This window comes from Oreochromis niloticus, linkage group LG11 (assembly GCF_001858045.2).
Source record: "Oreochromis niloticus isolate F11D_XX linkage group LG11, O_niloticus_UMD_NMBU, whole genome shotgun sequence".
NCBI classification, from domain to species: domain Eukaryota; kingdom Metazoa; phylum Chordata; class Actinopteri; order Cichliformes; family Cichlidae; genus Oreochromis; species Oreochromis niloticus.
In genome coordinates this window covers 19,986,499-20,010,339 of record NC_031976.2, presented here as the reverse complement: position 1 = coordinate 20,010,339, position 23,841 = coordinate 19,986,499, and the positions used below count along the sequence as shown (strand labels likewise).

The 23,841-nt window shown below is 41.4% G+C and overlaps 2 protein-coding genes across 4 annotated transcripts in view; both read right to left on the bottom strand.

The window, feature by feature from the left end:
• Positions 1–1,692: 1,692 nt before the first annotated feature.
• Positions 1,693–11,348, bottom strand: pdp1 (pyruvate dehydrogenase phosphatase catalytic subunit 1). 2 transcript variants are annotated; one of them, XM_003450933.4, is made up of 9 exons: positions 11,198–11,348; positions 7,843–8,161; positions 7,595–7,762; positions 6,783–6,994; positions 5,777–5,858; positions 5,071–5,165; positions 4,809–4,977; positions 4,506–4,724; positions 1,693–3,538 (listed from the first exon to the last, which is right to left on the bottom strand). In XM_003450933.4, the coding sequence occupies exons 2-9, from the start codon at positions 8,092–8,094 to the stop codon at positions 3,158–3,160; spliced, it is 1,578 nt and encodes a 525-aa protein (XP_003450981.1). In that variant the 5' UTR covers positions 8,095–8,161; positions 11,198–11,348; the 3' UTR covers positions 1,693–3,157. The 2 variants fall into 2 exon arrangements, with proteins under 2 accessions (XP_003450981.1, XP_019220501.1); XM_019364956.2 differs by lacking the exon at positions 11,198–11,348 and adding an exon at positions 11,099–11,175.
• A 1,567-nt stretch (positions 11,349–12,915) lies between these two features.
• The window catches only part of tmem67 (transmembrane protein 67), a 16,924-nt gene continuing 5,998 nt past the window's right edge, over positions 12,916–23,841 (bottom strand). The window contains exons 2-29 of one of the 2 annotated variants that reach the window (XM_005472742.4): positions 22,192–22,280; positions 22,019–22,109; positions 21,581–21,680; positions 21,004–21,067; positions 20,811–20,882; positions 20,622–20,684; positions 20,217–20,371; positions 20,020–20,128; positions 19,761–19,847; positions 18,690–18,755; positions 18,446–18,599; positions 17,966–18,086; positions 17,770–17,875; positions 17,525–17,581; positions 17,311–17,409; positions 17,123–17,221; positions 16,948–16,956; positions 16,756–16,842; positions 16,544–16,643; positions 16,321–16,460; positions 16,086–16,226; positions 15,874–15,954; positions 15,674–15,790; positions 15,463–15,579; positions 13,749–13,856; positions 13,526–13,628; positions 13,296–13,438; positions 12,916–13,213 (exon numbers count right to left, since the gene is read on the bottom strand). In XM_005472742.4, coding sequence (XP_005472799.1) covers positions 13,133–13,213; positions 13,296–13,438; positions 13,526–13,628; positions 13,749–13,856; positions 15,463–15,579; positions 15,674–15,790; positions 15,874–15,954; positions 16,086–16,226; positions 16,321–16,460; positions 16,544–16,643; positions 16,756–16,842; positions 16,948–16,956; positions 17,123–17,221; positions 17,311–17,409; positions 17,525–17,581; positions 17,770–17,875; positions 17,966–18,086; positions 18,446–18,599; positions 18,690–18,755; positions 19,761–19,847; positions 20,020–20,128; positions 20,217–20,371; positions 20,622–20,684; positions 20,811–20,882; positions 21,004–21,067; positions 21,581–21,680; positions 22,019–22,109; positions 22,192–22,280 — 2,759 coding nt within the window. In that variant the 3' untranslated portion in view covers positions 12,916–13,132. The remainder of the gene's footprint in view (positions 13,214–13,295; positions 13,439–13,525; positions 13,629–13,748; positions 13,857–15,462; positions 15,580–15,673; positions 15,791–15,873; positions 15,955–16,085; positions 16,227–16,320; positions 16,461–16,543; positions 16,644–16,755; positions 16,843–16,947; positions 16,957–17,122; positions 17,222–17,310; positions 17,410–17,524; positions 17,582–17,769; positions 17,876–17,965; positions 18,087–18,445; positions 18,600–18,689; positions 18,756–19,760; positions 19,848–20,019; positions 20,129–20,216; positions 20,372–20,621; positions 20,685–20,810; positions 20,883–21,003; positions 21,068–21,580; positions 21,681–22,018; positions 22,110–22,191; positions 22,281–23,841) is intronic. The other variant, XM_005472743.4, reaches the window with a different exon arrangement.

The following is a 23,841-nucleotide window of genomic DNA, read 5'->3' as shown; positions in this document are numbered from 1 at the left end:
TAAAGATTATAAGTGAAGCTGTTGCTGCTCTTAGTGCTGGATAGGATTGATTTAATTGCTTGCCTCTGTTGTAATACTGCACTCTGGTGAGTCAGTTTTATTATGAAGGGTGATTTGCGTTATAATTTCCGTAAGACAAAGGCACTCACTCATCATTTACACACTAATCTGGAAATAACGTCCTTGGAGCAGTGGAAGCGACGTGTGTGACTGACCAAAATACAACGCGGAGGTGTTTATTTCCAGTAAAGTGGCTAATGTCACCTAAGCACAGGAGTTCTTCCAGACACCCAGTGAGTGTGAACGCAACAATGAAATAAAATGCTTATACAGTAAGGCATTCATCTCTCATTGACTCTTTGTGACGTAGCGATTCAGTTGAAGCACCAGTTCACAACAACAGTCACCTCAAAGTCCTTTATATTGAAAGGTAAAGACAGAAAGCCCAACAATCAGATGACTCCCTATGAGTAAGCACTTGGTGACAGTGGGAAGGAAAAACTCCCTTTGAACAGGAAGAAACCTCCGGCAGAACCAGGCTGAGGGAGGGGCCATCTGGTGTGACCTCCTGGGGGTGAGAGCAACAGCTGCTCCTGGACAGTCTTACATCAGGGTTTGATGACACAAGCCACACTGCAATGTCCGCGACCCAGTCACACAGCGTTGTACCCTGGGGGCGGGGCCATTATCATTCCGAGTTTCAACATTCTTTTTACTATCTTAAAAATGCTGAAATCTTTTTATGGTGCATCCAGTGTAGTAACCACTTTACAAGGCTGCTGTGTTAGCTTGTGATATTAAAGATGTGGATTTTTTTCATAAACTACAGCTTGACATGTTCAAAGATCTTTTAAAGAATTAACTAAAAGCAGGTAAAATGCAAATTTATACAAATAAAGATCAGTTTATAAAATCATTACTACAAACCTATTTTTTTTTTCTGTTGATCTTCTCCATGTGAAAGCAGTGGGAAAAAAAGAAAGATTAAAATAAATCAAAATTTTAATCAAAATCTAAAATAATCACGTTTGCATTTGAATGCTGGATGTAAATCTTTCTTGCTCACTGGTCACTTCATTAGGTACAGCTTGGTTATACCAGCTTGGAGCTTCTTTTGCCTTCCGAGCAGCTTTAATTATTCGTGGCACTCAGAAATACTGAACTGAAATACTCAGACCAGCCTGTCGGGAACCAACAACCATGCTAGGTTCATAAAAAGTTTAAATCATTCAGTTGCTCCGTTTCAACTACAGCAGAGCACCTTGATCGTGTCTACATGCCTAAATGCAATGAAGTTGCTGATACATGATCAGCTGATTAAATATTTCCACTAACGAACAGTTGAACAGGTGTATCTACTGAAGCTGGCACGAGTGTATCTGTTAACTTATAGGACACAGCTGTAACACAAATCTCCGCTTGACGACAGCATATCGACAGGTTTGTGTTGTAGTTTAACCTCCTCTTTTTGACACTTGGCCTGTTTGGTGCTGCAGCATCACCTAGTGGCAGCAAACAGTAAAGCTCCAACTGTCCCATGAACACTGCGCCACATGTAACATTTAACCCACCTTGTGTGGTGCGTATAGTGACGACACACCTGAGGCACACTGACCTTCCAGCCTTCCTGGCTGAAGCACTGTTCTGGTGGCCTTCTTTGTATAACCCAAAACAAACCAAACAGTACCAGGATTTGTGTATTTGGCGTTTTATTAAAGCATTCCATATACAAAACTCAACCCACATAAGTTAAAATGTATACATACAACAAATGATGTGTCACATACTGCAAAAGCTGAATAAATAATATTTACTATTCAAACAGCTTCTTTCAAATGTACATTCTGCTCATTCAACAACCACAACCCTGATTTCTAAGTAACAGGAGGGGTTGGTTTGCTGATTTGATTCTTATTAATCACATGAATGATAAACTTCCAATCTGTAACAACCTGTTACACTATAAATGACCTGTCATATATATAGTTTTTAACCCTTCAATATTTGGAAAAGAAACTCAAGGTCAACAAAAGAAAACGAACAAGGTCAGTGTGAGCATTAAGGTGGTCATTAACAGGAACTCTGACTTTGATCCACTATTATCAGGGTTATAAAGTAGCGTTACATATGGAGAATAACTCATTTTGTTAGCAGACGGGTAAATATCAGTGTACTCATACACGTGCAGCTCAGATCTTCAGCGAGGTGCTTTTGTCATTGCTCTGTGTGAAAGTACACTGGATTCAAAGTGAAAACGATCACTTATGTCAGCAGTTCCTGACCTCTCCAGCTTGTGACCTTTAGGATGAAGAAACGTCTCTTCTTCCCAAGTTACCCCTTTAATGCAAGCAGCGAGCACTCAAACCACAACTCCTCCCTCCCTAGTTTCTCTGTGTAACAGAATGACTTCTCTCTAACTTAATCTGTGAGCCCTCAACTTTATTTTGAGCCGTATGAGGCTTAAGAGTCGGCTTGTAGCCCACATTCTAGAGTATTTACCTCCACATTGGATGTGGACATCAATGTGAACACCTTAACACTCTGAGATCAGTGGAGTAGATCTCACTGTAAATGCAAAACAAAGCATCTGTGTTTAGATTCACTAAGAACATCTCATACAATGTCACAGGGTAAAAACAAATCAATGAAATACCCCAGGTCGCAACAACAGTCCCTCAGAAACAAACTACAAACAGAATATGACTGTATCCTGCTTGTAGCCGAAAACGAGAGCATGCTGCAGTTGGGGCAAAGCCTATTTAAAATCCATAATAGAACAACAGGTGGAGTCAGCCCTGTCGCTAAAAGCCTCTTTGCTTTTTAAGCCACCCCCGCGTCCTTCACCCTCTTTGGAAGTTTCTAGATTTTCAGTTTTTTAACAGCGTCTTATCACAAAGAGAAGTGTACATGAAAATGGCAACAAGCGGCAGCATAAATAACACGTTATAAGAAACTTCATCCAGTTTTTAACCGACATCTTCATAAGAAACCGCAGCACTGCATACAAACATATACACTCTTTATATAGTGTTAAAACAATGATATTTAACGGTGGACAGATACTGAATATGGCCGGTTTGTCCTCAGTGTGCTTAGATACAGATCTGCTGTGTGTGTGTGTGTGTGTGTGGTCAGTGTTACATGGCTAATGAGCAGCTCACGACTGGCCTTCTTGTCTCTGTGCTCCAATCACGTGAGGGTTAAACTGTGTGATGATGATGGTGATGTCATCGCGGTACATGCGAGCCAGCTCCTCGGGCAGCGACAGCATCTTTGACAGCCTCTCGTGGTCCACTGTGCCAAACTCGTTGTTTCCCACCGCGTGGCGCATCAAGTGGGTGGCGGCGTTCTGATCTTCGAATGCTGAGGACGCACGAGCCTTTCGCTCCTCGAGCAGCCCCTGCATTTGTCCCAAGGTCACCCTGTATCCTCCGACTTTGAGCGGCTGATGCTGATGGACCCCAGTCAAATACTCCCCGACGATACGAATCACTTCCTGCCTGTGGAGGGTCTCCCAAAGGCCATCAGAGCCAATCACCTGCCGAGAGAAGAGTCATATAATTGTATATATATAATCTACCGAAAGAAATCATTAAAAGACCAAAATCACAATGAGATTCATGCCCATGATGAATGTATTTAAACTTAAAACCACAACTGTAAGTCAGAAAACATTCAAGTGTAGTCACTGAAGCCGGCATGGGAGCTGTAGCTAACATTATTTATTCATTTGGGGAAATACTGGCACTGGGAATAAGTCATCTAAACCTAATTATTTCTTCATAAATACAGCCTTTGTTTGAAAAGGTCACACAGCATGCATTAGCTAGATAATTCCTCAAAAGAAGAGCTTTCTTAGAAACCCTGATATTTTCTTTTTAATTAAATAAATAGCACAGCCCACTCTCCTTTTACATGCAATGAAAAAAAAGGTACATCTGGAGGATGGATGCCTACTTAGAGGAGAACAATGGTACAAACATCAGGATTCAGAGCACATTATTCAGTTCTCAGTTAATTAGATGTGACTCATAAAATCTTCTGACATTATTCAGCGTATTGACATAAGAAAATTAGACCTCAGATCCATAATGTGTTTAATTTTATAAATAGAATAAATGTCCAGGTTTCAGCTCTTTGGATCAGTTCCTACGTCTCTGATGTATTCGAGGGTTTAAATACGTCTAATGCTGGGCCCTTTAACCGGTGAAGAATGAGAGCTTTATTAAGAATGGGGATGATGTTCCATAGATCATCGTGACTGTAGACATACAAGTTTTCAAAATGTCAAAGGGCAGTATATTTTTGGGACAGGCGTGACAAACGATAAGACTGCCAGGAAATAAATGTCTTGATGTAAAACCCATTGTATGCAGTTTGTATGACGCAGCAGCGGGGGTTAGGTTAACTAACAGTCCGGGAACCTGTCCAGGGTGTACCCTGCATCTGTGACAGCCGGGAAAGAGAATGGATGGATGAGTGACAACACCGACGCTGCATCTTACCAGGAAGCGATCCTGTGGCCTCAGTTTGTGATACGTGATCTCGGGCTCAGCGGTCAAGTAAGGAGGGGTGTGATAGTTAGGGGGGATAAACTTGGTGTGCTCGTTTTCGTGAAGCTGATCAGGTCCAGACTCCAAGACGCGCTTCTGCAGCTCAATGCTCCACTTGAACTTCACATCCCCGAACGCACGGAAAGGCATGAGCAGGCCGAGCAGCCGCTCCTGACAAAGGAGAAGAATATGGTGGTGAGGTTTTAATAAAGGCTGTAAAAACAACCACAGTGAGTAGATTAACGAGTGCAGTACCTGACGGATGACCGTTTTTCTCTCAGATGGAGGGTGTTCGCTCCGTATCCGAGCCACCTCGCTCTCATTCTGGGCGTTGTGGTCATTGGAGAGCGTGTGAGCGCTGAATGAACCATCCTCCTCTTGGACACCCAAAACTGCCCGAGCGTCTCCTGCATTGGCTATAAAGCTTCAGAAACAAAGAGAAACCGTTACAAAAAAATCTATTTCATCCCTTTAGTGTTGCTATAATGCATTATAACTATGTATTTATTGTTCATACAGGTCTGGTCCATCAATGTGAGCCACACAGGCTGTTGCTCCAGAAAAGGCCACTCTCAGAACCCAGTAGTGCAAAAAAGCATTTGGGTCTCCAACCTGCAGAGCAAAATAAAGCAGGAAAGCATGGTGGTTATTACACAGGCGGGCACTGACACACGAGCTCCCCTTTGAGCCATAGTCAAAGGGGAGTCATAGCCAAAGTTTAAATTTGGACGCTCACATTTTTTGGCATTGCTGCTGTGGAGAAATGTTATTCAATATACGGCTTAATGTGTCAGACTGAACTCTAGTCTTGGCACAATTTGATTCAGGCTTACATGTCTATGATATTCTGAATTTGTGCTTGGCCATCTAACTCTTACCAATATCAGCTTACAGTGCATGCGGGCACACTATGAGGAGGACTGCCCTGGGCTACAACTGCAGCCAAGATCAAACTGGCAGAATAACAACTGCAAGTTTCATAATGAACCTGCAATAATGTCAGACACGGAAAGTAAATCAGGGAGATGATAAAAGGCCAGAAAATACTCTAATGATCAAAATGAATCAATGACACTCCCACTCTCCACTGACTGCGAGTTGATTTAGAGCTCCCAGGTTTGCCTCCTTAAAGTAAAACTGAGAAAACTTGGAACATAAACTAGTCACACTAAACTGTATTAGCATGTTCACAAGGCACACCTTAAATTTTTTACAGTTCATACCTGAGCTTCCAGTGAAATATCATTGTCGAGCCTCTTGAAGGCATTCAGCAACGCCTCGCGGGTGTCCGGAACGTCACCTGGGCTGAAAACAGGGAGAACAATTGAGTGAATCGGATAAAGCAGAAGGCACAGGTCGAGAACAGAGACCAAAAACAGCACTACTGGCAAAACAACACACAGGCCTGTGTTGGTGTGGGTGTGCTGCTACCAGGTAAAGATGAAAATAAAATAAGAAAGAAGGAAATGTTTGCCAAGGCCAAACACTGGGGAGAAAAATTACACTTCTCTGAATCAGAACAGATGACGGTCTACTAATGCTTTTGACATACTGGATAGGCTAAAAGACAAAGAATGCTTTTATAAACATCATGCATTAACTGGACATTTTATTAGGTACACCTTGAAGACAACAGAAGATGCAGGCCACTATGACTCCTCGGGTAGGCTGCAAAATTTAAATGATGTTCATGCTAAGGGGGCCAAACTGTGCCAAGAACATTTCCCCTACACTATTACACCATCAACAGCCTAAACTGCTGATAAACAGCAGGATGGATCTGTGCTTTTATGCTGTTTACACCAAATTCAGACCCTGTCATCCAAAATGTCACAGCAGAAATTGAGACTCGTCAGACAAGGAAAGCTTCTTTTGTTCAGTTTTGGTGAACCCATGCAAACTGAATCCTCAGTTTTCTGTTACTATCTGACACCACTGGGCGGTCGTCTTGACCATGTCTACATGCCTAAATGCACTTAGCTGCTGCTGTGTGATGATCTGATTAGATGTACCCAGTGGAAACCCATGCAATGAACACACATTTGTGAGGCAAACGCTGAGCTCAGTCCAGCAGAGGCTGCTTGAGAAAGTTTGAGAAACAAATTGCTCTCATTTGAATACAAAACGCCCGGGGTGGGGTGGGGGGGTTCTTTGTTTGTTTGTTTGTTTTTTGACACAGTGGCCTTTAGACGTAGCAGCGTGTATTCTGCTGACTTTCACATTCCTCACCTGGTTAGATCGATTAATTCCTGCCAGTAGGTTCGAAGGCTGTTGAAGTAGAGCCTCTGAGCCTCCCTACTGAAGTAGTCGTTGGGGTGTTTGTGCCACTGCAGGATGGGACTGAGAGCCCTGCCGGCCTCCACCGCTGCCTCAAGCTCACACAGAGTGTCGTGGGGCAGCAGTGACACTGCTATGTAGTAAAACAACCTCTCACTCAGCCCCTGCAGAGAAGAGTTTGTTGCACAGGAAACAGTACAATTGCATAAAGACGCACAGTGGCAAACATAACACAGAAAGGTGCATCGTGCCCCAACAGCTGTGCAACCTTTCAAATATTTGCACATAATGAAATATTTACACACAGTTTGCAGATTGCACCAAAAAAAAAAAAAAATTCTTTTAATTCCTCAATCATCAATCAATCACAATCGTTTTGATTTGCAAGCTACGTCTTTAGAGCAAAGAAAGCTAATCAGTTAAAATGCTATGCAGGATAACTGTGTCAGAGCTAGTGACAATAAATGTCACTGAGGAAAAATAAACCACAAATTATCGACAATTATGAGGTTTTTTTACTCAATCTGAAATGTCTGAGCAATATTACAATGAGATTCATGCCCATGATGATTTCAATATGAAATTCAATACGAGCTAAATAATCAACTTTCTGGATAAAGTTAGATGAAAAAAAAAAATGAGGGTCTGCCAAGAAAAACAAGAAAGAAAAAGTAGTAAGGTTTGAGTTTGAGTCCAAGCTACGCTGCTGGAGAAAAGTAAGATACCCAGTTAAAATGACACACAGGCTAAGTGTCTCAGTTTACCTGTGCACAGGCGCAGCCAGCGTGGCCGTCGAACACACCGAGCAGCATCCCTCGCGTCTGCAGGCACGTGGCTGCGCTACGGCGATCTTCGATGGGAGCGTTGGCTGGCAGCTGATTACTTTCGAAACCCATCACCGAAGACACATTTTTCCCATCAAACTCTGGCACCTGGGATCACAGCATGAATAATAAACTACAGCAAGGCTACTATGGATGGCAAGATGCATTTTATCTACAACCCAACAAACCTTAAAGCTGTACTCGTTGGCTTTGAGAATGGAGTTGACCTGTGGAGGGGTGAGGATGTAGCTGTGGAGAACTGAGGATGTTTGGTAACTTCTTGATGGCTGGCGTCGTTGCCACATGTGGGACGACTGTCTTGAGGCAGGTAGGTGAGCTACAGGCCCAAACTGGGACTGGTGTTGTTGGCATGGTAACAGACTGGAGGCCAAGACCTTGGAGCGAGGCAAAGCCCTGAGCAGCTGAGATGTCACAGGCATGGCTGACGGTGCCCTGCAGGCAGGCGCGCACACATACACACACTCTGCAGCGCTGATGTAACCACACCTATCGAAGAGGTACAGAGGTCAGAGAGCAGCAGATGGAGGTCCCTTTTTTTTTTTAAGCTGCATTCATCAGAAGAGGGGCAGAGTGTTCCTGGCATAGACCATTAAGCAAACAATGTGCAAACAAACTGGGATGATGTGACGAGGTTTTGGAGCTGCTCGTAAGCTTTATGACAGAATAACGTAAAAATAGTTTTTCCACAGTAACTGCCGTCATGATACTTGAAAGTTAATGTTCAGACAAATCCTTTAAACCTGACTCCTGCAGTGACCATTCACATATTTTGCCTGTGGGCAATTCAGATTAAATCAGTTCGCTGGTTAGAAGTTGGGCTGTTGATTAACTGCTTGCTGTACTGGAAACTTTATTGAGCCCAACATTACTGTCAAACAGAATAGATCAAAGTAAGGGATCCATGTAAAGATGAGTGGCAGTGATGGAATAGCAATATATGGTTAATATTTAGTAGAAATACATGAATTTCAATACTTCTGTGCTCAGGAATACTTGTGTTGAGGAGGGGATCTTTAAATAGTTGAGATCTCTGTATCGCCCTTTCTTTAGCACTTAAACACACAGCATGCTGACCAACTACATACTGGATGAAGAAGTCCTTCATTGTTTGAAACAATAAAAGGAAAACAGACAAACAGAAGGTCCTTGCTGCATAATGTGTCACAGTAGTGCAATACCACAAAATCTCAACTTGAAGCAAATACATTTATGAGGCTGGTCACTTTATTAGGTACAACTATTCAATCAGACGATCACATGGCAGCAACTCACTACTCACGACCTTCAAACTTCTTATATGACCTTCTGAAGTTTGAACCAAGCATCAGAATGGGGAAGAAAGGTGATTTCAGTGACTTTATATGTGGCATGGTTGTTGGGGTCAAAGGGATGGTTTTGAGTATTTCAGAAACTACAGATCTACTGGGATTCTACCAAACAGGCATATCTAGGGCTTACAGCCAAAGGTCTGAAAAAAGTAGGTGAAAAAGTGAGTGGGTGAAAAGGCATCAATGCCAGAGGTCAGAAGAGAATCACCAGACTGCTTTGATCTGATCGGAAGGCAACAGTAACTCAAATAATCACTAAGGTATGCAGAAGAGCATCTCTGAATGCACGAAATATATCAAACCTTGAAGCAGATGGGCTACAGCAACAGAAGACCACACCAGGTGTCCCTCTGGTAAGCAAGTAACAGGAAACTGAAAAATTCACACGGACTCATGCTGGCTTGTATTAATGAATGCTCCTTGTGGTGTGGGGGATGTTTTCTTTGCACACTTTGGACCCTTCAGTACCACATGAACATTGATAAAACGCAGCAACCTATTTGAGTATTGTTGCTGATCATATGCGTCCCTTTATGACCACAGTGTACCATCTTCTGATGGCTGCCTCCAGCAGGATAAGACACCACGTTCATTGCACTCAAATAGCCTTCACAGTCACCAGATCTCAATAAAATTGAGCAATTTTTGATGTGGTGAAACCAGAGATTCACATCATGGATGTGCAGGTGACCAATCTGCAGTAATAGTCTGATGCCATTGTGTCAATATGGACCAAAATCTCGGACAAATGTTTCAGGCACCTTGTTGAATCTGTGCCACAAAGAGTTAAGACCGTTCTGAAGGCAAAAAGGAGGTCCAACCCAGCACTAGCAATGTGTACCTAATAAAGTGGCTCTGGTGAGTGCATACTCTCAACAAAATTGCTCTTTTGCATGAACACTGTGTTGAATATTCAGAGAAATGTCAACCCTCAACGATATTTTTACAGTCATTATGTCCCATAATCTCAGATAGGGGCAGTCTAGAGCCTCGAAATAATAGCAGTGTCTTAGTTTCGTTTACATAGTTTGACGAGGTTTAACCATTTCTGTCCTGAAATATTGACAAAAACCTGGATTAGAGATAGCACCACTGGAGACGACATCTGGCGTGAGTTGTACTCTGCACTCTTCTCTATAGGTCAGCAGCTCTGCACACTGACTGTTAAAAATAGCTCTGGCAGTAACTCGCCCCTGACATTTAGTTCTTGAATAATGCTCTGACTGGTCAGGATGACCCAGTGAAATGGATCCTCATTGCAACTGTTCATACAATCTGCCCTCATTTCACAATTTAAGACGAGTCACGAGAACAGGGTGAAAAGAGAAACCAACAGATATGAAACTTACTCAGCTGATTCTGAAAATAGTAAGATATCTTTATGTATTTCAAATGGTCAGAAGCTACATATCCAGATATGCAAGTAAGGCAGTGTGCATACACTTACAGCAGTCAAACCTTAATAGAAATAAACGAGCAGATGTGTACTTTGAGCGTTTTCTTTCCACTAGTCTAAAAAAAGAAAAGAAAGGAAAAAAGACCTGCATTACGGAAGTAAAATAGCGACAGAACTTTAAAAATAAAATTACCAGCTCCTAAAAAGACGTTTTCGCTCTATGTTTCGCCTGTTATATCTACAGACCCTGAAAATGTGGAAAAACTCTTAAAGTGTGCGGACAGTGATGGAGCAACAAAGGTGATGGATGCTCGGGTAAAAACGTAATCCTTACAGTGACAGCGTCTTGCAGGCTGACCCCATATGGAGAAAGCCCAAACTGTGTGTGAGGCACACAGACCACTGAGGGCCCGTCCCAGCTCGGATCTCTGCAACAAAGTTGCCATGTTTGTTGTCATCACTAGCCTTTCCTTGCTAGTTGCAAAGCAGGTCTATAAACCAACCAGCCAGTATCGGAGGAGCCGGACTAAAAACATGGAAGCGCAGTCTCAGAACCACAACATGACAATAAAATAGGAACAGGAAAGCTGTTAAACAACTCAAATAAGGTTAATTAAATGGGTACAGTAGCCAAATTCATGCTAACGGCTGCTAGTGGTGTCCAGGTTACACCCACCAAACTGGATACTGTTTGCTTACATAAGACGCGACTACACCCGGGAAAAATCCTCCGGACTTCACCGCATCTTAACCTGCGAGAGTGAAAAATTGCAAACGAGGTGCAAAGTTATGGCTTACCTCAACCAGCGGATGTAAAGAAGTTATGTGAGCTCATGGCTTAACGCCGACCCCTCTGTGTATCATTCGGGAGCGCCGCCCGGTGGAGTGAACCCTGATTGGCTAAGGGCTGGCAGACGTGATGACGTCGAAGCACAGCCACATGCACAAAGTCGATGTGCTTTTTAAAGCCCCGCTTCTAGATAGGATCAGATCTGCTGTGTGACCCAAGAAAGGCTATCCGCTTTTTAGTTTTTAGTATATGTATTTTTATAATCTGTACATTTATAATTTTTATTTTGTTTCTGAATTTACAATTTGTCATCTGAAGGATAAAATAGTCTTAAAATAAACCAGAAAAAAAAAAATTTGTTAAGTACATCTGTTCCTCTTATTCTTCTAAATATCCACTCAGGCAATCAAGTGGCAGCAACTCAAAGCATTTAGGCATGTAGACATGATCAAAACGAACTGCAGAAGTTCAAATGGAGTATCAGAGTGGGGATGAACAGTGATTTAAGTGACTTTGAAAGTAGAATGGCTGTTGGTGCCACACTTCTTCAGGTTTCACAGCGAGTGGTCCAAAAAACAGAAAACATCCAGTTCACTAGGTGAAAATGCTTTGTTGATGTCACAGGAGACTGGACAGTCCGGTTTGAGCTGATAGGAAGCCTTATGTTATGACCAAGGTATGCAGATAAGGATCTTTGAATCCACGGTATGTTGAACCTTGAAGCAGATGGGCTACCTTGGTTGGGCTATGGATGGATTTAAATTTGATGTCAGCAAGATGCTTTTAAAAAAAATAGGATGTGGTCTATTTAGCACCGCACTGCACTGCTTCTTCTTTTAAGAACACTTTGTGTATTAATGAGCCCAGTTTCTGTAGTATTGAAAGAAAATTATTAATATTTTTTCTTGAGTTCAGTAGCTTGGAGGTGTTCTAATGTCTTCGCAAGTCTGGAATCCAGGCAGGCCAGTTTAGTCAGTTAACCTATGGAACCACAATATCGTGAATCATGCAGTGCAGTTAAGCATTACCTTGCCGAAATATGTCCCAAATTTTTTTCAATGCACCAAACCTCTTTGTAGGAGTTACACCATTCATCATTGATGGTGTCTTCACAGATGTAACCACACCATGTGTACTAATGCAATACCATACCATGGTAGGATGAACAGTGCACTGGTAGCGAGCCGGATTTGGAATACGCAACAGCAAAAAGCAACAAGAATGTTCCCCACTATGCCTGAGGTAACAAAGCCAGAGGTATTTCAGTAAAGCATCTGCATTAAAAGGCACACAGTCAAGAAAGAAAACCAAGACAGAGAGAAATAAAAATAAAAGATAATAACATTTTCATGCTGTCCAGTGTTTTTCTGCTACTCAATTAAAATTCTGTTTGGATTTACATATCTATACATACAGTATGAACAAAATAAAACGAACCCCCCCCACAAACATATATTTCTTATGGAATAAAATAAGCAGACTGATTTTTTAAATCTATGAGCATGTTTGATTCATCTAAAATCCAATGGTGACATGTAATAGTGTTGCTTACTGTCAACAAATTTCCACCAACACACCCAGACATGTTAAATATATTGTGTTATAAATAATATTGGGTTCAAAAGAATATGAGCATGCACATCATCCTTTGTTTATATAGCTACTGGATATGTACTATTCTTTACCTAAAAAATAAAATAAAATAAAAACAATGTCAGAACAAGACGATTTTCATGTCATAAAAAACATTTAATCAATACAAAAACATCAAAAATATGTCAAAAAATTTGAATATTTACATCAAAATCTGCAGTGAAAACCACTTATTACAGAACCACTTATTAAAAGAAGTCCAAAAAAGGACAGAATCTGTAAACAGTAAACATCTGTGAAAGAAATGCAGCTACTTAACAAAGATGATATCAACTATTTAGCGACAAATTTTAAATTAGGAACCTCTCGTCCACCAGAGTCTTGTTGGCGAGGTTCTTCCTTCCCAAACTGTTACGCAAAAAGCGAAATATCTGTAAAGAACGAGATGGTTGATTACTGTGAGTACTTTTTAGGCGGTGCTGAGAACATGCAGTACAGACAACAAATACTGACCACTTGCTGCACGTATGTAAGCACAGCTGCAAGCACGAAACTCTGGGATCCAAGGTCGACGACACAGAAGAACAAGGTGTCAAAGATCAGCAGTGTGGCCTCGTTTCCATAATACAGCACGTTACTGAAGGTGTGCGCCTCATCTGCCACGAGAAGTGCAAACAGACATCATGTACACACACGTAGGCGGAGACAAACAAACTGAAATGTACTCTGGCCCAGACCATCACCATTGTAAAAGATGCTCTTCTCAGTGGGTTCAAGGAACTCCATCCCTATGACATTCTCAAACATCAGCTTGTCCTTCACTATGTAGTCCATGTCAGAGTGGGCCTTTTTAAATGATACGACATAAGACAGAAATAAGCAAACTGTTCTAACAGAATCAGGTCAGATCAAACTCTGCTGTTTTTAGTTTGCTGAGTGAGTTTATTCTTGAGTGTTTGTACTAACATGGTCAATAACAGATCCCAGGAAGTGGTTCATGGCCTGGTAAGCTTTGAAGTGTGGCTCGAGCGAGCTGAGCGCGGATGCGTCTGTTAGCCGTGATGGCTGGTTCCTCTGGAGGACAGGACACAATCAACTCCGTTAAAGGCACTTATAAATAAAAGTTACCAAACTGATAAAAGCTCTGAAAAAAACCCCCAAGAAAACCACTGCTTTGACTTCAAATCCAAAATGTTTATGAGTTGTACTGCAAAGACATCAACTGAAGCTAAAATTAGTCCGTGTGATAGTTTAATGCAACACCACAGACAGTATAAAACACGGGCGTAGCTAACCGTGATGTCGCCCACTTGTTTGGGGAGTCCTGTTGCCATCTTGGTGTTTTGAAATCAGATGTGGCGAGTGAGGGGTGGATCTGACTATTAAATCGGATGCTCATTGGTTAACGACTTGTCATTTCCAGCTCACTGTCAATGCTAAAACACTCTTCTTCTTAGGAGCTTGGAAAGAAAAGCGCCTGGACTTCTTTAAGTTGCTTGAAGGCGTTTCACCTCTCATCTGAGAAGCTTCTTTAGTTCTAGGGTCGAATGGTGGAGAGTCCCAGATTTAAGCCAAGGTATGAAAACGGGTGTAGGTCACAATCAGCCAAGGTTTTGGGTGAGCTCATTGCAAAAACTCCTCCCACCCTATCATGTGATTTCCTGAGGTCAAACGGCCCAGGATGTGAGTGGGCCTTAAGGCGTCTGGGAAGGGATCTCAGAACTGGATTATAGATGGCAGACAGTTGGTGTCGTAAACCACCACCTCTGTTCAAAGATGGTCGTTCACAGTGGACATAAGATGGCTTCTTTCACTCCTCTTTCAAACCATCTGTCTTCTCTGTGCAAAATGCGAACATTGGCATCCTCGAAAGAGTGACCTTTGTCCTTTAGATGCAGATGGACCACCGAGTCTTGTCCCGTGGAGGTGGCTCTTCTACGTTAGAAAAGCCACTGTTTTCACACCTTGGCTCATGTGATTAGGTAGAGGATCATTAGGGGGTCCATTGCCCCTCTTGGGGGGAAACTCCCACAGGGCTTAAATCTGGGACTCTCCACCATTTGACCCTAGAACTGAAGAAGCTTCTCGGATGAGAGGTGAAACGTCTTCAAGCAACTTAAAGAACTCCAGACGCTTTTCTTTTCAAGCTCCTTAGACCACAATGTCCTGGATGACTGAGAGCCTTCACAGACATAAAACACCCTTCCTGAAACTTAGAATGACTCAAAGATACAAAACACACTGAATGTTTTAGTCAGTATGACCTGAAGTCAGTGACTGAGACCTTAAAAGTGAACAGGAAAGTGTTTAGGGAAGTTTGGACGGAGGGTCTATTTCCCATAAACTTTTTACAACCACATCTCTCACCCCCTGGTGGCCTTAAAAAAGAATGCAAGCTTAAAGTTGGCTTCAGTTTTCAACCCCGGGAACCACATTTTATACGATTTGTGTAAAACCAATTTCTACCAGAACACTGTGCAGTGATATGCAAAGAAAAGAAGCCAAATAAAAGTAAATCTATGGCTGTCTGTCAAGTTCAATTCAGACAACTGCTTTAAACACATTTTCTTCTCTCTTATTAGAGGGCTGGGCAGCTGTACTGATCAGTCTGCAGACAAACAGTACCATTAAACAGACCATTCATAGCTGAGGTGCAGACATGACCGTGGTCAGGACTTACCCTGCTGATTGATTCCTGTATCCTTTTATACTGCAACCCCAGACGGCCGGTAAGAGACACCTGAAAGGTCTGGACTTCCGTGTTGGGGAGTAAACCCCTCTGAGCACACAGTGACTCCTTAAAAAAATAAAAATAAATAAATAAATAAAATCACATAAGTCAGCTGAAGACACTAGTGAGAAGTAGACTAAAAGCCTGTTGGTGTACATACGGCTTCTCTCCTCAAATTGTTGTTCATTTCCTCCATGTTTGTATCTGCATGTCCATGAACTGAACGGCCATGAATGTAGTAGCCAAAGCAGCGATATGATAAGATAAACACAGAAATCTGCACAGAAAAAAAAGAAAAAAAAATGTTTATCCAAGCCATAAAGACAGGAAAAATGGTTTCATGTAATGCACGCTACTTACATTACTGACTGAGCAGAGATCTACAAACTGACGGATTTTGTCCTCCACAAAGTGTGCATAAAACACAGTGAAGAAAATCACCTGTAGGGTTTAAAGGACATCTTTTACAAGGGGTTCACAGGGGTACATTTCACTCATATCTTATGAAAGAACGAGGTGAAAATGGATTGTGAAGGAAAGAAAAGTTAAGTGAGCAAATGGAGGCTGTGCACCTGCAGAAGTCCAATGCACAGCCACAGTGTGGCTGCCACACCATAGCGCAGCGTCAGGCTGTATGAGGGGGTGTATTCTTCGGGAGATCGCTGTAAATTTGACCAGGGGTCCCTCAAGGCCAGGTTAGAGAAGCCCAGCACCTAGATAAGGCAGGATGGCATGTCAGCAACAAGAATTTGAAATGTAGCAAAAGCTGCAAAATGAACTAAGGGTCCATAATTGTGGGAGATGTACCTCAAGGAAGAAAAGCACAGCCATGATCTGAAAAGTCGGACTGATCTTGCGGATGGTCTGAATCTCGTTCCATTCATTGGCCACAAAGTAAGTCCTCCAGATGCTGACCGGCGAGGTGTCATGTTTCGACTCGCCACTCACTGAAACAGTAGTCAATGTGGAGAATTATTTTAAGCAACTAGTCATTTACCACTTATGAAGCTAAAAGTAAGCATGTTGATACCTGGCACAGATCTGTTAGTTTTAGTTCGTGGCCTCTCCCAGTCGATGAGAAATATATCAACCGTCACCTGCAGGGCCAGCTTATGGAGAAACTGGACAGCCTGGACACAATCACACCAAATATCACATTTTCAGTATTCCAGGTTGAAGCCTACCATCTAGCTTTCAGCAAGGATACTGCTCATTGTTATATCTGCTCAGCTGGTATCTAACCTTTAGAGCAAAGGCGCAGCCGATGTATGTCACAAACTGCTCCTCCTGAGCCGGCAGTGGTAACAGGACTGACACAAACTGTTGGGCCTAAGCAGACACAGACCCAAATAAGTACCAGAAAGCAGCCGGCAATCACTACATCTAAATATTAACAGTGCTGATAAGGAAAGGTAGAGGAGGAAAAAGACTCGCCTTTAATGTCTAAAGAGTGGAGAGAAGAAAAGAAAAGCTGTTAAAAGCCATGCAAAAAGACTGAAGTGGAAAAAAACTAGAGAAAGGAGACATTGACATTCATATTAAAGAGCTCACAAGAATATAAAATAATCCTATAAAAGAAAGACTTGCTGTTTAAGGGAATGAGACATACCTTGTAAAAGATAAGCCAGTAGAGTCCAGTTCCCACAGTGACAGCAAAGAAAACATTGGCCAGGTCACCAGCATAAAACAACAGAAACTTCACCATTGTCTGAAGCAAGACAGGAGAAACCAACATTACTTCATGTGGTTACAGCAACAGATAGTTCTGAAGTAGATTAAACGATAAAGGCACAGTACCTCCAGATCAATGAGGGAAGATGCAATCCTCCTCTTCCAGCTGATGGTCTTCAGCAGGGAGTAGAGCACGGCCACCCCACCCAACACACCCAGAGCAATCTAAGCACAAAAAAAAATCAGAGTTGATCCTGCATCGCTTTGTGCTGTAACAGCAGCCGCGTACAAGAGCTCCTCCCCTGTGTTTCATCAACATTTCTTTCAAACTTTTACTCACATCTGTCTTTAAGCGAGCCTCACTCTGATCCATCTCATACTCTACAGCAAAGGTTGTCTAGAAGAACACAAATTAATTCAGTGCAAACACTCAAAAACTTGCTTTGAGATAAACAAATCAACTAATTTAGTCAAACTTAACAACTGAGATCAAGGAATTAGGTGTAATCGTCAAAATTAAGCTTTAAACTGAAGCATAATTATGTCGGAGGTCCTCAACAATCTGTGAGTGTGCGATACACTCACAGCCACAGTTTGAGTGTTGAGATCCGTGATGAGAACATCTGTGTAGGTCACAGTCATTAGAGGGGGGAACACCTTCCCTTCCTGGGTTCGTGGAACCAACTGAAACCTACCAAACACGTTTCATCAACACCAGCAAAACCATCAGTAAGAACTTATAAAGAACATGAGTTTCCTTATTTCCACAGCGGAAGCCCACCTTATTTTAACACTGCTGGCTACACGGATGACTTTAGGCTGAGAACTTGTGCTCTTTTCTCTTCCGCTCAGGGTGTCGACGAGAAACATTCGTCGAGACAAGTACCAGTTGCTCATGCTCTCTGTATAAAAACAAAATTTTTCTAAGGAATGCAAGCAAAAACACACTTATAGCTATGAAAAAGAATTTACCCCCCTCCTTCTTATTTTTTGTTGCATATTTGTTACACTTATGTGTTTCAGGTCATCCAACAAATTTTAATCAGAAGAAGATAACCTGAGTAAACACAAAATAATTCTGACACAGTGCCAAGTAAGGTTGGATAGCTTTTTTTCCCCTTTAATAAACCATCATTTAAAAACTTCATTTTGTATTTACTCTGTCTACCTTTGTCTGATTAAATTTTGCTTGATGATCGGAAACATGTAAGTGTTTGTAAGGGGGCAAATGCTTTTTCACAACAATCTATATAAATCCAACCTTGGTTGATGAATCGTCCATTGTATTGCTGGTTCTGGATCAGTGTGGGCAGGGGTAGAAGTTTTGTGTTTGCTCCTCCACCGAGGTCCAGGAAGACGTCATAGAACAACGGTTCGGGGTGGGTGGCAAACAGCTGTGCTACTGAGAGAACACACTGCGCACACACAGACAGCTTATATTACCACTCAGCATTTTAGAGAGTATGTATTATTTCTCTGAGTCAAGTGAAATAAAAGAAACTCACACTTTCTTTGTAAGCTGTCCCAAAGCTGAAGGCTGCTGCCTGTTTGGTTTTTGGCTGTGGACAAAGCTAAAAGAGCGAGGAGGGGAAGAAGACAACATGCTTAACATGGAAAAACTCCAACTCTTTGAGTTAAGTGGGAATCACAGAAAAAGTTAACAAAACTATCGGAATACTTCATGTAAAGGATAACATCATGACACAGTGATTCTGTTACACTCAATACATCGCAAGACAACAATCTGCAATACAATTAGACGTCTTTACAGATAAACAAAAACCAACATTAAAAGGGAAAAAGGGAAATATTCACTGTTTCGTTTTCTTATTAATAATAAACTCACAAAATGTCCCAATTTACAATTACAATTTACATTCACTGGACACTTTAAACAGTCTTAATTCTTCATGGCACAGGTTCGACAAGGTGCTGGAATCATCCCGCAGAGATTTTGATCCATATTGACATGACAGCATCGCACAGTTGCTGCAAATGTATCGGCTGATAATACATGATGTGAATCTCTGGTTCCACCACATCCCAAAAGCGCTCTACTGGATTGAGATCTGGTGACTGTGGAGGCCATTTGAGTACAGTGAGTTCACTGTACTCAAATGGCCTCCACATAACACCATAACTGGTTGTTATGTTGAATAAACCAGTTTGGCTTTGTAATATGGCATGTTAGCCTACTGGAAGCAGCCATCAGAAGATGGGTACATTGTGGTCAACAACCATGCTGCTTTCAAAGTCATTTCACCTTTCTTTCTCATTGTAATGCTCTGTTTATTTTCCAGCAGGTTGTCTTGACCATGTCAACCTGCCAAAATGCACTATGCTGCTGCCATGTGATTGACTTATTGTACATAAAAAAGTGGCCAGTAAATATTAATTAATCTTTGCTTTACATTTTACACCCATTCAAATAATATGGGCTAACTTAAAAAGTCACTACAAGTTTTTGGTGCAAAGACATTTGGACACTTTGAGGATTTGCCTCTTTAACAGCCTCTGCAGGTAGGTCTAATTTTCTAAGGGGCTGTGCTGTAGAGTAAGTATTCAATGGGTTTCACCTGCAGATTTTGTCCTCCTACTTGCTCCCATCTGAGGAACTCTCCTCTGACATCGTAGACAGCAGCAAGCAGTCTAAAGTCTGTGTTCTGACAAAAACACACACAACAAAAAAGTCAATTAAAAGAAAATTTAGCTTTTTAATTTTACATCTCAATTTAAGGTGCCAAGAAATGTTTATGTAATGCTATCATTTTCTCTCACAGTTCTTTTTATTACTATTCTGTTTTAATTTGAAGAGGCTTAAAGTCAGTCACTCACCTTGTTTTTACCTCTGAAGCTAAACCCAATTGGAACAGGATCATTCTGCAGCACGGGACTGGCATGTCCTGGTTCATCCCCGTAATAAAGCCACGGCAGATTAGCTCTCCTGAAGAGTTGTGAGCATTCACTCAGGGTAAACTACAACAGGATTCATTCATGTTTACGGAAAGGTCACATAATTTATACATGATTACCAGTAAGGAATGCCTTGGGTTGAGCTCAGAGCACCCATGAATCTGGATATGGTGTTGAAGAGTCCACAGGCATCTGTAGATGCACTGCTGAAAGAGTGCATGTTCATCACACACATGTTTCCAAGAGCCTGACACGCTGTCAGGTTGGAGAAGCCCTGTAGGAACACGACTTGTTTACACAGCACTAATAAATACATCAGAATAATACCGGCACACAGCACTCATAACTCAGCACATTACACATATTTTAAAAGCCACCTCAGGGGTTGGCTTTAAAAAAATGACATGTGACAAGTGACATAGTAGGGACATTGTTTATCACAATATTGGAATGTGACTTGAACTTGCTTTCAATGATTTTTCAATAAAGGATTACTTATAAAATACATAAGATCTTGGAATTACACGGCAAGCTGAGGAAGAGGAGGAGAGGTTTTCCAGGAACCAGGCTGACTGGACACTGAACTTCTGCAAGGGGAAAAACAGATCAGAGTTAAAAGAAAGAAAGAAAGAAAGAAAGAAAGAAAGAAAGAAAGAAAGAAAGAAAGAAAACATCAGAAAATTTACCAAGAAATCAGAGAGAAGGAGACTCACCAACTGAGAATAAGTGACAGTGGGATTGACATTGGTGGAGAAGGTATCAGGAGGGAAACATAAACCTCCTCCCTGGGGAGAGAGAAAAAAAAGATAAATCACAAAATAACCACAGATGAAATCCCAGAGCCTCTTAATTTAATGATGTGGAATATTTAAGATGGCAAAAGGGTCAAGATTTTTCTGGACTCACCGGGACGTTAGGAGATTTACATGCACAAGAGGTGTTAACGTAGGCAGCCAGACATCTCTCACACCTAAAAGGCAATTTTAGGTATCACTCCATTTCTCACATACCATACAAACAAGATCTGCAGTCAAGGCAGACTTTACTACAACTCAGACAGAACTAGCAGGAGTAAAAAAAATGTCTGTGCATACAAAAAGAACGCTACGTCTAGATAAACATTTTAAAATCACTAATGCTGCCTTTCTATATGCCGTATATGCCATCCAGTAATGCATATACTCTTATATATTGTACATATATTTATTACTTTCAGATTTAGCCATTCTTATATTTTTGCTTGTTTTACGTTATTGTATTTTTGCACAACTCTGTTGCTTGAGAAGCTCGCACACAAGAATTTCACTCGCATGTACTGTACCAGTGTACCTGCACATGTGACGTGACAATAAAAGTGATTTGATTTGATTTGATTTGATTTCTATGCAACAGTGGAACAGCGAAATCATCCATTTCATTCAAAGTACAGTGTGTGATGTAAATCTCTTCAAATAAACAGATTTTATTCAGACAAAATATGTACCTGTCTCCATTCCTGTTGGGTACTGACAAAGCAGGACTGTCTTCATCGCACGTTTCACACCTGGCCTCTTCCAAGAGGGTTCCATTGAGACCTCTTTCCACTGAAAAACAAAAACAGGCCACACTCAACCTTTCATCCAGCAAATACACAATTATTAAGCTTTTCCATTCAATTTATCAACTGCTTATTAGTTTGAGAGGGAGATTTACTCTGCACAGGTTGCTAACACAGGGTCACAGACAACCATGCACATTCACATTTCATGTCTTCAGGCTGTGCGATGAAGCTGGAGAGAGCTCGCACAAGCACAGTAAGAAAACACAAACTCCACACAGAAAGGTCCCCAGCTGGATGGCAGATTCAAACACAGTACCTTTTTCTATGACAGTACCAACCACTGTACCACTGTGTACTGCATTCCTATTAACAGTGACTCACCCAGGACATCACCAGGGGGGCACTGGCACTTTCCGTCATTATTGAGGCTGCCTGGACAGCGAATACAACCAAACCCATCTTTTGTGACGCCCTGTAAACAAAAACAGAGAACACTGTAAGAGCTCACATAACCTAAGGAAAAAAAAGGAAAAAAAGTGAAAGACTACACGTACTGGTTTGTCTGGGAGACATTTCTCACAAGAAATGGACGCTTTATCAGTGGTGACAGTTTTGTATCCACTCTGGCAGACACAGCTCAGTCCTGAAAACAGTAAGAAACGCAATTTAAACTTTGAGGGAACACTGGAAATGTTGCATAGCTTTCAGCTCAGAGATATTAATGCAATGACAACCCCCCCAAAATGTTTTAAACAATGTTTTAACAGTGTTTTCATGTGGTGTTTGTGCTGTGTTTTGTATTCTCTTTTTTTGCTGTTTTACTGGTATACACTGAGAGCCACATTTAAGGCAAACTTCTACTGCTTTGAAACGGACAGCAAAGTTTTCTGATTCTGAAACCTCAGGCTCTCGTTCTTTACTAGTAGTAATAAAAATACTAGATGTAAATAGAGGGTGCAAAAAAAGAATAACCAGGGAAATGCTACATACAAAAAGTCATCATCACATTGCTCTTTAGTGGTGTTAGAGAGGCAAACTAAATGGTGGAGGACATACTCGTGTCTCCTCTTGTAGGTGAACTGTGTTCATGCAAAATGATCTGAATTTTATACGTTTTTTTTTTACAAGTAAAGGCCAAGCGAGGAAGTGTCCCTGTCACAATGTGTCACAAAACAATGGCAGGCACACATCCTCCTTGATTGGCAGGTTTAGTTGCATGTATCTCGTGTTCTTCAGTCTTTTGTGTGTGTGTTTTTGTTCTTTCTCAAGGAATTGTTTCTGCAGTTTCTGCAAACAGAATAAAGAGCAAATGCACAGGATACAGGATGTGATTTCACAAGCTTTGATCTGCACATCCTCTACTGAGTTTTCTTTTTTTTTAATGAAAAAAAAGGGGGACAACATTTATCTTCCCCTCTAAGTTTAATGCTGTCTGTAGGTCAAATGACAACGAAATGAGAATCCAACTTTTCACTGCCAGTGCTCCTAAGTAGCCCTGTATCCTTCTAAACCCACACTGATCCATGCATAGCTCTTCAATCAGCAGCCAACAAGTGCCAAAAGACATTTGGAGCATAAAAACCACCCCTGGCTAAATAAATGAAAACAATTCAGAGCAGCAGACTGTCATATTTTGTCATAACCCTAACTAAGCCTAACTACAAGTACTTACTACTGAGTGTCAAACTGATAATCTACATCAGAAATTATTATTGAGGAGAAATATGCAAATTCTTATTTCAATTTGTTGTGCTGTTTGTTGGCTTTGAAAGTGATGGCATAACTGCACTGATGAGCCGTTAAGGAGGGGCAAACACACTCGGATGTGAAAAGATTAACCCTAATCACACTGTCACTCACTGTATGAATCAGAAGTCAGAACCAAGTCCTTGATGCTGGATTCCTTTAAAAGCATACAGTTTTCATAGTCTAGATAATCTGCTGTGGTCTAGTTCTCTATTAATTTAAGTACTGTGCAAAAGTCTTGAGGCACCCCCCATGTCTTTATATTTTGCTTCCAAGGAGCCAGATCTTCTTGTAATTATTTTTACAAGCTGCCTTGAACAATAGTTCTTCAGTTTTTCTCAGTGTAATCCTTATACCCGACAATTTTTAGATGATTCACATATGAATCATTCAATCATAAAAAAACCCCACCCCATCAAATGGTATTTCAGTCAGTGGTGTCAGAGATCTTGTGAAAA